At 41.4% G+C, this 13,520-nt stretch overlaps 1 protein-coding gene across 28 annotated transcripts in view; it reads left to right on the top strand.

The window, feature by feature from the left end:
* ANK3 (ankyrin 3) overlaps positions 1 to 13,520 on the top strand; it is a 548,316-nt gene that overhangs the window by 334,919 nt on the left and 199,877 nt on the right. For all 28 annotated transcript variants that reach the window (XM_065553406.1, XM_065553396.1, XM_065553399.1 and 25 more), the window contains 2 exons: positions 93 to 191; positions 7,418 to 7,516. In XM_065553406.1, coding sequence (XP_065409478.1) covers positions 93 to 191; positions 7,418 to 7,516 — 198 coding nt within the window. The remainder of the gene's footprint in view (positions 1 to 92; positions 192 to 7,417; positions 7,517 to 13,520) is intronic.

Genomic DNA, 13,520 nt, shown 5'->3' with positions numbered 1-13,520 from the left:
TGGGGTCGACATGCTTAATCAGCTTTTCAACTGTAAATTTTTACTAGTTTACTTTTAAACAGTTTTCACATTTCATCCCTCTCTAATTTCAGAAAGGAAACACAGCATTGCACATAGCGTCTCTGGCTGGCCAGACAGAAGTTGTTAAAGTGTTGGTTACAAATAAGGCCAATGTCAATGCACAGTCTCAGGTAAAGTTACTGAACTTTACTAAGAATGTTACTGAACCAAAAAAAAAAAAAGTTCATTATGTCAGTGTCTTTCTCCTTTTTTAAACTGTAATGTTATTACGGTGTGTAAGACAGCTTTGTTGGCATTAATGATGGCTCTGGAGAAGTGGAAGATTGATAGAGCAAGTAAAATTAGGAGTGAGCAAAATCATTCGGGTAAAATAAGAACAGTTCTTCCTTTAATCAGCTTCCCCACCCCTAGCTATTGTCTTTTATGGCAGGCAAATGCCTGGATGAACATACCATCTCCTTGGCCCAAGGCTATTCTTGCTGGTGGCTAGCCAAACACACAGAAGATGAGGAAGATGATTTAATGTGCTTTCCAATCTCTGTCTTTTGAGGAAAGCCATTTGGGGAATAGAAGGATGTCTCCTGAATTCTTTGATGGCTTTATTTAGCCTTTTCAATTTTATGTTCAATGTTGGGAAAACCCTATTTTGAAATTAAATTACAGTAATTTTCTATTTCAAGCTGTATGCATTCTGTGCAGATGATCAATGAGAATGAGAAAATCTTGATTGTGAAATCCAGTGTTGTTTATAACTGTGCTTAAAAGTGTCATGTAATATGGAGTACAGCAAAGCACTTCACCCTTCATTTTAAGATCTGCCCTCCAGTAGTGTCCTACTAACTGCATTGTTACCTGGCCAGAATAGATAATGAAAAAAAGCAGAGTTGGTAGAGAACTCCTGGTTCTAGGAAAGATATCCTATTTCAAAGTAATCCACTTTTACAGCCTGAAAGGGTTACCTCACTTTTTCTGTATAACTTTTATAAGGAAGTACTATTGGAATATGCAGAAATAAAACACTTTTTTGAATTAATATGAAGGTCAGTTATAGAAAATTGAGAGAAAAGAAAAAGACTGTGTTTGTTAAAGGGATATGTTAAATATCATATATTTTTAAGAAACACATTTCTTTCCCTGTGTTTTTTAGCATATTAAAAATGAAAGAATTTTACAAATCTGCTTTACTTCTCTCCATTGGTGCTGCTTGTTTACCATGTGCATTTCACTCAGCTTGGACAAAAAAAATAGTTTCACTTTCTGGTTCTTGTGCATAAGCCAAATGCTGAAGTGTTTGGTTTCTAAACAATGCAGGAGAGTGTTTAAATCCAAACAGAACAAAAAAAATTGTTTAAAGAATTTTTCTTTTAAAAAAATAATCTAATGGTTCTTCTGCTGAAGATAGAATGTTACGCTGTAAAAACACCCTTTTGTGGGTTCAGTCCTGGGAACAATCTAAAGATGGAAGCACCTATCAGAACCTCAAAGGGCTCTACCCTGATGGGCAAAAGAAGGGTGCTTTCTGCAGTTTTCTTAGTTCAATTGAGTTAACTTAACATGACTGAAAAGCCCTCTTAACTCTCATTAATAAGAAAGCTTTAGATCAGGGGTGGGCAAACTTCAGCCCAGGGCCCGTATCTGGCCCTTCAGACGTGTGTGCTGCAGCTCCGCATGCCTCCTGGAAGCAGCGGCATGTCCCCCCTCTGGCTCCTACACTTAGGGACAGCCAGGGGAATCCATGCACTGCCCCCGCCCCAAGCACCATCCCCGCAGCTCCCATTGGCCGGGAACCATACAATTTCCATATCTAGATGTGGTCCTTGGGCCAAAAAGTTTGCCCACCCCTGCTTTAGATCATTTGAACTGGTCATGCTGTAGTCTAGGCTCCCCCTTAAGTCTTGTCAAGACTAGGATTTAAAGGTGTGATGTTAATGTGTGATAGCTAACACATGCTAACAAACACATTTAAAAAGTGATAGTGTAGGCACTGCGCTTAACATGTGCTAAACAAGTCAAGTGCCTTGTTTTCACTAGCAGAAAAATAGTGATACTCGGGACTTCTAACACACGTTAAAATTATGACTGCCTTATCCAGACACACTAGGATTTTACCACATGCTAGTTACCATGTATTAGCTAACACATGGTAAAAAACAAAACAAAGCAAAACTCTTTTTTTCATAGTTTGGATGCACCCGTGAACCTTTGTTGGCGTAAAATGCACACTGATGGGGTGGTGCAAAATTCATCTTACTTTCTCTCGCTCGACAGCCCATTCAATTCCCTCAGCTGAATTGGAAGAGCATCCTCTCTAGTTTTCTGGAGATGCTCTGCCTCCCCGATTTCATCCCCTAGCACCTCAGCTGTCCTCTGTGGTAACCAGGCATTGGGGAGGGAGACTGCGGAAGTCTGCCCTGGGAAGGAAGTTTCGAATAATGGACGTTTAGTTCCTACACAAATACCCAAGAGTGTGGATGACCTGTGGGGATTCAGCTCCTGTGTTTGCTGAGCCCCAATGGTCGTTAGATCCCCATGCCACAAACTTGCCTCTATCCAATGTCTGATCCTGGGTTTGAGCACCAGTTGTAACACATTCCTTTATGCGGCCTACAACTTGATTTTAGCCTTCGGGCATGAACATTCAAAGATTTGTTTTTCCTAATGCTGACCCTGCTTTTTGTGAGCTTGGGTCTTCCTCCTTCCCTGAAGGCAACAGCTGTCGCCTGCTGACAGAGCCAGCTTTGGGCACACAGGAAAGTAAGGCCTCTGTAAACCAAATCTTCATATTCTTAAAAAAAAAAAAAGAACATTTACTTTTGCTTACTTTTACATTTGTTCACAAGGGGTGTTTATTACCCATGGAAGAGTAGAAGTTAACTTTAGGCTGTGGCCCTAATGGCTGCTTCAGCATCTTAAAGATTTAAAAAAAAAAAGATTATGTATTCTCTGTGGCACAATCTGAGAATTGTGATAAATTGAGGATATGCAGGAGAGTTCTCTTCCACCTTCCAGTGCTGATAGTACTTGGCTCTGCCCAATTTCACCCTTCCATTATTTAACTAAAAAGGAGAACAGGCTTCCGCTTGCACTTTAAATTCATATTTAAAACATTCTAACCCAACCGTGTTCTTGAGTTTCTTAAGGTTGAACTAAATCAATAAATAGTTGTAATAATAAACTTACTGTTTGAAAGGAAAGGAGAAAAATTGGCACACACTCTCTGTGTACTTTGAATTAGACTACCAAATAATAAGTGATAACTTGATATCACTTGCCCTGGTGAATTTTTTCTGGACCTTTTTGTGTCTTTTTGTTAAGTAGAATTAATTGTGTGCTAACTAATTTCTCAGGCTCTGATTCAGGAAAGTACTGAAACACCTGTTTAACTTTAAGTATTGACTCCAGTAGGATATAAACACCTGCCTAAGTGCTGCCCTTAATAGCGATACTTTCCTGAATTGGATCAAAATATCAAAATACCCAAACATTAACTGACAATGGAGATTGCACTTACCATGTACATTTGTGCTTGACCTCAACTTTGTTCTGCTAAGTGTCTCATAGATACAAATACTTCTCTTGGGCAAGAGGAACATCCTCAAGTTCAGTTCCATCATCTTTATATCTGTCCTTAACTCCAACCTCCTGTTTGCCTCCATTATCCATAAACTGCATCCTGGACAGTGAAGTTTCCTGGCCCTACCACATATTCTTTGTCTGAGCATGCTCCACGTAGGCCACTATCTTTTTTCCACATTGCTCAAAAATCTTCATCCATGCCTGCTGTCTTGTTACCATGACTATTATAATTCCCTTCTACATGGCTTCCCTTAATCCCAGCCCTTCAGAGTCCAGAATTTTGCTGCCCACTTGCTTACACAAACAAATGTTGACATTACTCTCAATTCCACTGAGGGTCTTCAGTGTCTTCCTGTATTTGTGAGGTCCAGCTCAAAAATTCCTGAACTTGTTTTTGTCTTCTTGAGAGACTTGTCCTTCTTTGTTCCCTTCCCTGCTCCTTCCTCTCTTCCTGCTCTTTGTGCCTTCATACCGTCTTGCCAGTGCTGATGTCCTCCTGCTAGAGTTCTTGACAGGTGGGAGAGCCTTCCTGTACCTCCCCACTTCATTGCTTTACTACTATTTAAAAATGCCAGCTGAAACCTATCTTTTCTATTTTGTCTACATCTCTTAATTTTCCTCTTCCTTGGCTGTTATAATTTATTTTCACTTTATAACCGTTATTAATTAACTCTCCATTTGGCAGTGTGATACAAAAGAAGGGTCTACTTCTAATTGCAAACATCCCATTGAATTCAGTGGAAACAATATCAGGCCTTAACACTGTGTTTATTATATAGCTTCCTCATGTCCCCCATCCCCGAATTAACTCCAAATCTGTTTGTTTCGGACACTTGGTCTGTTCACAGAAATGAATAATAAACACTTGTTAGCACTAGTATCTTGCTATCCAGAATGTTCTTTGGAACCTGACTGCCATTCAGCTTCACATAACATTCAAGTTCTAAAGTTCTAAGTATTTGTGCTCTTCTACTCCCTCTCTCCCTTTCCTGTGGGTTTTCTCCACACCTTCCCCACCCCTACCACCATCATGTGGCCTGGCTTCTAACTCCCTCCCCAGTGACCGACCCTCAAGCTTCCAGCTCCTTTCTGCCCTGTGACTCCTCTGAGGCCTTTAGACCTTCCAATGCCATGACTCCTACACCACTCCTAAAACAGCTTTGATGTCCCAGGAGGGGAAGTATCTTCTCTAGCAATGTTAAAATATGTGGTCTCTGTGGGTCCAGTACCACTCCCTCCGAATTTCTCTCACACTTTGTGTCCTCTGCTTTTTTTTTTTTAAATTAATGGAGATATCCTATCTCCTAGAATTGGAAGGGAGCTTGAAAGGTCATCGAGTCCAGCCCCCTGCCTTCACTAGCAGGACCAAATACTGATTTTGCCCCACATCCCTAAGTGGCCCCCTCAAGGATTGAACTCACAACCCTGGGTTTAGCAGGCCAATGCGCAAACCACTGAGCTATCCCTCCCCCTGTTCGCCAGAGTACATTAAACACAGTATTTGAATAGAACTACCAAGCTCCAGCGCAAATACAGAACCTGCACATGTTACCATTGATAGAGATGAGAACCCACTCGTTGCTTCCACTACTTCTGGTAGGTGGGTGTGTAGGGTGGGATGGAGCTTGAAGCCTTAGGGAAGTTCATAGAGAGAGTGGGGACTAAAGAGATTATGGAAGAGAGGGAAGTTTGGGGACAACCATATCTGAAGCACAGATCTTCATTCCCAGTCTGAACAAACGTCCTGGACGTGAGGACCTGTGTGCACCCCTGTTAAATACTAGACAGAGGCTGAGTCAGTATCCAGTTTAAATGCAAATAAAGTTTTGTTTATTTTAGACTACATGGTGGGAATTCTGAAAAGCCCACTCAAAGTCTCCTTTTTTATTTACTTTGCACTTATTATTAATATTGTTTGTGCTTAGTGGTTGTGGTCCTCTCAAATCTTTCCTGTACTTAGGCTGCCATAGACATTTTTGACCATCAGAGTTGCTTAAAGTAACTGTAACTCAGCTATAATTTGCCCAAAGAAGAAAAGGAAGGAGGAGTCTTCAGATCCAATAGTCAGTTGAAGAGCTAGAGTGAAATGACACAGATGTGAGCCAGTAGCCTAATAACTTCTATTTATGTAATGTATTTCTGTACTGTCAGTCACTTCTCCCCACCACTTTTGTGGTAGTATATTTTCTGTTGCTGCTTCTGCCTGGCTTCCATTCCCAGTCTCAGATTGAAGTGGTGCAATTGTACATTTAAAGCATCTTGTGAGATGATCCTCTTCACTCTGAGGGCCCAAATCCAGGAACCTGTTTGAGTCAGCATTTTACCAGTAAAGTGCACAATCCTTCCAGATCATTTCGTATTAAAATGAAAACAGTTACAGTAATACAGGGTGAGCTGCGTCATGCCACTTACAAGTCTGGGTAACCTGAGAGGAAATGGGACACACACAATCCACCTGAGGTCATTTCAAAGGACAATGGTCCCAGTGTGAAATATATAAACACATAATAATAGGTCGGAGGAAGGAAAGATTGTTGATCTTATTTATGTTGTTCTGTTTATTTATGCAATAGGAATTCATTTTGCAACCCATGGATAGTTGCTTAAAATGCAGGATATGACACTTTTGAGTAACCAGTAGGTAATTTAAAGAGATTAAATCTTTCCTGTTTTGTGGTATAATCAAGGCCATCTCAACTTAAGCCACTTCAAAACGCAAATCAGCAGGCTTGTTAAGTTGCTTTACAAGTTGCTGTGCTTGAGCACAGCAAAGCTATTTTATAAACCCGTTAGGCCATTTTATTTTTATGAGTGGAATTACTGATGCTATGGATTTCGGAAATCCATGTAATGTTAGAGACTTGGAGAAAAATCATACATGGGCTTAATGTTAATCTCCAAAGCAAAGTACTAAATGGAATGACCCTACCTCCAGGCCCCTGAAAGATTGTGTTCCTTATTGTTGGAGCAGTGACAGAAGTGTTGATTGTAAAAGGAGACTCACTCACCTAAGAATTGTTGGTTAGAAACTCACTCATCTTAGTAGTATTGTTGAATTAGTTTTAACTGTGCGGACTGGGTATTTTATTGATTGAAGTCACTCACTCAGATGTAATCTGAGAAACAGCTTTAACTTGTTCAGAAATGCGGAGGAAATCCTTATTTTAGATCACTAAGTATTGCTGACCCTGAGATCTCATGGTGCCTATAAAGAGATAACTGGTTGAGCATAGGGACAGTCCACCTTCTTTCAATTGTTTGAAGAGATGAAATCCTAGGAAAATCTGAAGAATTTAGGAGAAAAGGGACGGACACACAGACAATTAAAAACAATGGAAAGGTGATCAAAAATTGCCCTAATTTTCCGAAGGCCCCCGGGATCCCCTTGAAATGTTTATCATATTTTCCTGCTCACTTTGGCATGTCCATATTGTCCACTGCGTCTGTGAGATCTAATAAACCCTCTATCCGGAATGATTTTGCCTGGATACTTTCATTTTAGTCTTGTATGTTCACATTTGAAAGAAAGGGAAAACATTCCCAGCTGGCTGTAAGGAGTTCCCTTAGATGGACCTATCCAGTTGAAAGCTTACATCGTGCTCCCTGTCCACAGTATTGTAGCATCTGAGACCTTCCCCTACTCCCACTGAAGTCATTAACTTCTATATGAGCAGGAGCAGAACTATTCTTACCCATTGACCTGAGCGCAGCCGATCTTTTGTGTTCAAGGCATATTTGTGGAGGGCATGGGTTATGAATTGTATGTAATAGAATATATTGTTTTAGAACAATACTTATACAATATGTTTTTCTATTTCAGAATGGTTTCACACCATTGTATATGGCAGCCCAAGAAAATCACCTGGAAGTTGTTAAGTTTCTTCTTGACAATGGTGCAAGTCAGAGCCTTGCTACTGAGGTAAAAGATCAAGTTTTGCTTCATATAAACAAAGTTTAATGTACTTCAGAGGATTTTATCACCAGCTTTTACAGATGGAGTTTTGCATCAGTCCTTCACAGAGAGAATTACAAACTAATAAAATGCTCCATCTAGGAATCTTATTAATGAATTTTGAGCTATTGACTTTTTCATTGTTTTTAATCATTCATAGTAGTTAAGGCCCAGATGTTTAAATGTATTTAGGTGTTGCAATGCTAGGTGCAGCAGCAAAACCTAACTATCTTTAAAAATCTGGGCCTTAGTCTTTAACAATAAATATAAATAATCACATTATACTAATGACATTGAATAAAGCATTTTTAATAGATTGATCATTGTAATCATAGTTAGTGGATAAATGATTAGAGCAGAGGGTTGGTGATCAGGCAACAAGAGTTCTCCACCTGATTTGCTTAACCATGAGCAAGTTCCTAACCGTTCGGTGTCCTTTTTTCTGTACTTAAAAGGGAGATCATACTAACCTCATTATGTGTACTTGAAAGGAAAGATGCTGTGTAAGTGTAAAGTATTCATAGTCGTAGCAGCACCAGAAATATTCATATACTTTAAATACAAGTCACTGAAATCTCCTTTAAAAACCATTTTTTTTTCAAATGTCTCAAATTTAGTTGAGTGCCAATTTGAATGTTTGGTCTCTCCATAATTTCATAATACATTCTGCTGCTGTTAAATTTTAATTTTATAAAGGAAATTGTTTAAAAGAAAAACTATCTAGGTTTTAGAAGACTGTAAAAAACAGTTAAATGTCTTCCATGTAAAACTAGTTTATTGTACCAGCATGTATTAGAAATGTGTATTAATGTCTATGCTGTATTTAAGTAAAACTTTTCACTTTGTTTCTTCTGAAATCAGCACTACAGAAAACAAAATTAATTGCTAATGGATTGAAATTGTTTCAAAACTCAATAACAATTAGTTTATAACTAAAATCCCATTTCAGCAAACTTCCTTTTTACAGAAATTTTGTATAGGATTACTAAAACCCCCAAACATTGATGTTAAAGCTTTTTCATATGTAAATAGAGCTGATTAAAAGTTGCAATTTCTATTTCGTGGAAAGTGTCAAAGTTCTGAGATCCCCCGGGGTTTTCAGGCTCTGGTTTTGCGGATGGATCCTGTGTGCCAAGTTGCAATGCCACTCACTGAAATTTGGCCATCAGAAGGCTTGCAGCGCCTCCCTTCCCCCCAAAGACTGGTGCCCCAGCAGTGTATAATCACTGTTGTGTGGGGGTAAAGGGGGCTGCACACTGAAGCTTGCCTAGGGTGACAAATTGTCTTGACTGGCCTCTACCTAGAAACTTGAGCTCCCCAGCAGCTCAAGAGGCGAACTGGCAGGACTGCAGGTAGAGTTTCATCAGATGTTCAATGAAACTGATGCGTTTCCACAAAATGCTAAATCAGCATTTTGAAAATATATCTATAAAATTATACATATATATTCCTTTCTAGCTGTTATGTATCTGCTTGCTTTCTTGACCTTACCATGTGAGTATAGTTTCAAATAGATTTGGGGAAAAATTTATTATATAGTATGATCTAATTTCACCCCAGGAGAAGTTAATGGAATTACGCAAGTGATTACTGTAGCCTTAGCACTTGTGTATGTACATCTTTGTTTTTATTAAGGTTTTAATATGTCTATTTTCTTTTGTCACTTATATTGTTACATTCTTTGGTACCAAATTATCACCACATAACAAATGTTAATCAAAAATAAAACCTTTAAACTGTTTTGGTTTTATCTTAAAAAAACTGACAGAGACAACCGTTTTCTTTCACTTTTGTTGTTAATGTTAAAGTGTAGCTCCTACTTCCAGAACAGATGACATACAGATAGTTACTTGTAATTGCAGATTATGGGTCACATCTTCAGATGGCACATGGTGGAAATGCATTCTTGTCCATGGTAATATTCTCAATCATAGTTTACTTGTCAGTATTACGCTAATCACTTTTTCTTCAAGTGCTGGTCCCTGTATGTATTCCACTGAGGGTACGCATGCGCTACATGTGCCCAGAGCCAGAGAATTTGAAAGCAGTGTCTGTTGGTTCTCGATGTACCTTGGCTCTCCTTGTGCCTTTAACCGAGGAGATAAAGGGTGGGGCGGACTGACCACCTCTTCAGTTCCTTCTCACTGCTGCATGGTCTGGGCTGGAACCTCCAGTGTCTGAAGGTTCAGCTTGTTTATCTGTGGCAAATATATTTAGATATCTGTAAATAGTTTTTATATTGTAGATTTTTTTAAAGTTTTTATCTGTTAGTTTTACTGTTACATAGCTAGTCTCCCCAACCTGGAGAGCACCCCCACCCACTGTACCCAGTTTGGATAATGAACTATGCCCAGGATTCCAGGCTTCAAAATTTTGCTTCCTGCCTGCAATCTTTCTCGGTCAGTGATGACCACCAATGCTGTTTGTACTACCTCAAGGAAGCCCACATTGCAGCAAGGTGCAGCATCTGCTGTTTGTTCTCCAGTTGTACCCAGGAAGGGTGGCAACTTTACCTTGGAAGTACCTGATGGAAAAGGCCATGAGGCCTCAATCAGACCCAGGCAGGGGCACTTGCCTCTGCCCTGTACACCAATCTGACTCAGCAAGGAGTGTGCATCCTGCCACAAGGTCTGAATCAGGAGTGAAGGAGCCTACCCCCCACAGATTCCTTGGTGGGGTCTTGTTGGGAGAGCAGGGAGCATTCTCATAAACATGAAACTGTCTTCCTCCAAATGCACTTTGAAGAAGTCTTTTCCAGCCATGCCTAAACCAAGCACTAGCTCAGCCCAAGAGAACTTAATACATCCTAAGTCTCAGAGGCATAATAAGAAAGCTCAGAAGTCTACTGCTCCATTGACTCAGGTTCGTGATCTGAGGGTACTGGTGGTTCCAGTACCTCCCAAACACAAACCCTGGCACCGACAACCTGTCACCAAGAGTATCAGTTACCCACAGTTCTATCTTTGTCTTCAATGACTGTGACTCAGACTGTCTCTACTGCGTTTCTGGTGGTTCGGGCACACTGGACTCCTCTCACTCCAGGAAGAGCCAGGACCTATACTCCTCCTAAGGACATCTTCACTCTCCCATTCCTTCAGGTCCCTTCCTTTTGAGAAAGGTTCTGACTCCATCAGGGGAGCTGGCCTTTGGAAGGAATTTGTTTCCCATTCCATCTTTGGGCTATGATTTCCCTCCAGTGCCATTGTCGGTACTGCCGTTGGAACCGGAATCAGCTTTCTCCTCTTCGGGAGATTCTGAACCGCCCAGTGAACTATTATACCCTCCTCCTCCAAGACACACCTTCCTGGTCAGAAGACCTGAGCCAACTTGGGACCAACCTTCACCTCATCCACCTTGGAACTGTTAGCACTCCATACCTTGGGGACCACTGCAACCCCAGTTCAATCCATCTTATTATCTGTACTATTGTCCATGCTGGAGCCCATGGAACCAGTACTATCCCATAGAGTTAGTCTGTTTTGCTAGGGAGTCTCCCCCTTTGTCCCCTTTGAGGTGACAACTGGCACAGTTCCCAGATCCTACTGAGGAGGAGGAGGACAAGGAGTATACATCGGACCTGGGGGTCTGACCAGATCTGACAGGATTGCTGTCTTCATCACAAGATGAGGCAGTGACTCCCAGGTCTCCATCCCCCCTTGATGACTATAAGCAATTCCAGGAACTTCTTCGCAGAATTGCAGGGAAGCTTCAGATTCTTCTTGATGAGGTTTATGAACCTAAACACAAGCTCCTGAACATCCTTCAGTACTCCGGATCCAGTAGAATTGAGCTCCCGGTTAACAAAGCCATCCTGGAACCCACTGGGATGGTCTGGCATACCCTAGCTACCTGTGCTCCTACCCTTAAAAGGACAGAGAAACAGCATTATGTTCCAACCAAGAGGGCAGAATAGTGGTCTAAGCTGCCGCAAAGAGATCTAGGCAGAAACACAGCAATCTACCTTGGTTAATAAAGATGGCAAGCATCTCGACTTCTTGGGAAGGAACATCTTTTCTTTTCCCAGCTTCCAGTTCAGGATAGCCTATTACCAAGCACCACTGGCTAAGTACAAGTCCCTGAGCTATTCTAATTTTGTGGACTTTATTGACCATCTCTCCCACAGCAGGACAGAGCTCATTTCCAGGCTCTCATTGTTGCCAGGACTGCTTTCCAATCAGCAGTAGATGCGGCTGATACGTCTTCCAGGGCAATAGCTACTGCAGTGGTGATTTGCTGGGAGTTGTGGCTCCATGCTTCAGGGTTTCCCCGGGAGGTCCTTCCCTTTGATGAGACAAATCTGTTTAATCAGAAGATAGATGAGTCCTTACACACTTTAAAGGACTCCAGGGCCATCCTCCACTTACTGGAAATATATATATCTGCCCCAAAGAGAAAATTCCCCGGACAATAATGCAAACATAGACTGATTGCTCAAAAGTTCTTCCACCAGAGACCTTATGAGCCGCTGTATAAGAGGCAGAGAGCTCAAAAGGCCCACTTTCCCACACCTTCTGCAGCTAGTTCCTCATGCCAATCCCAGACCTCAGCTGAACATTATTTTTGATGGGAGCTTGAAAGCAGCGAACCACTGAATGCAACAGCTCATGACTCCCATGCACCCTGTGGGGGATCATCTGTCACTCTTTATCTACATCTGAAGTGCAATAAGAACAGACAAATGAGTGCTCAATATCATCCATTCTGGCTATCTGATAGAGTTTGCATCCGTATCCCCTCCAAAACCCCTTTACCCACCCCCTCTACACAGCCACTCTCATGAAAACATTGTCAAATAAGAAATGCAATCTCTCTTATACCGGGGAGCAATACTGCAGGTTCCTGTTCAGTATCAAGGGAAGGGTTTTACTCAACACATTTCCTAATCCCAAAATCTTTATTTGCAAACTCAAGATTCGTATGGTCACATTGGCATCTGTAATTCCATCCCTGGAAAAAGATGTGCTTTACAGCTCTCAACATGAAGGATGTCTATTTTCATGTGGATATTTATCTCACTCACTGATGCTTTCTAAGATTCATTGTTGGCTCTGACCACTTTCAGGACAGAGTACTCCCTTTCGGCATTGCTGTCGCCTCCAGGGTCTTTACCAAGGTGTTCTCTGTCATAGCAGCCTATATCAGAGGCTGTGGTTTCATCTTCCTCTACCTTGAGGATTGGCTTCCTGTCATCAGGTTGCACCAAGATGCTCAGGCGTCAACTTGGATAATGCTACAACTCATATTCTCTGGGGGTCAGTGTAAACACCAAAAAATCCATTCTCACCCCTACACAGACTTTGCACTTCATTGGGGCAGCCTTAAATTCCATTATGACAAGGGCTTACTTGCTGAGAGAGAGGTTTCAAGCTCTGAGTGATTGTCAAGACCTCTCTCTCCCAGGCCATATGGCCTCATTCACTTACATCATGCTTTTTACAAGATTCCATCTTTGTTTCCTACAAGCATGGCTTCAAACTGTGCACTAGCCAAACTGACAGTCCATGAACACCATAGTGACAGTCTCACCAGAGTTGTATCATGGAGGAAGAATCCCTGTCAGGTTTGCATCGACTTTCCTTTAGTCCGCCTCTGCACCAGACAGGATGATCATTACTGATGCATCCCTGTTGTGTTGGGGGAGCTCACATGGACAACCATACAGCGCAAGGCACCTGAGCATCTTGAGAGCCCAGGATACATATTAATGTTCTAGAGTTATGAGCAGTTCAAAGGACTTGGAAAACCTTTCTCCCATTCATTCAAGGTCACCATGTCCTCGTAACATCAGGCAACATTACAACCATCTTTTGCATCAACAAACAGAAGGAGTGAGATCCATCCCCATGTGTGGAGGCAGTCAGTCTATGGAACTGGTGCATCGGCTATCAGATTACCCGGTTGGCAGTCTACCTCCCAGGAAACCAGAATATGCTAGAGGACTCTCTCAGCAGATGCTTTACAGTTGATCATG

Source organism: Chrysemys picta, chromosome 7 (assembly GCF_011386835.1).
Source record: "Chrysemys picta bellii isolate R12L10 chromosome 7, ASM1138683v2, whole genome shotgun sequence".
NCBI classification, from domain to species: Eukaryota; Metazoa; Chordata; order Testudines; family Emydidae; genus Chrysemys; species Chrysemys picta.
The sequence above is the reverse complement of the archived record's forward strand: the minus strand, read 5'-3'. Positions and strand labels throughout refer to the sequence as shown.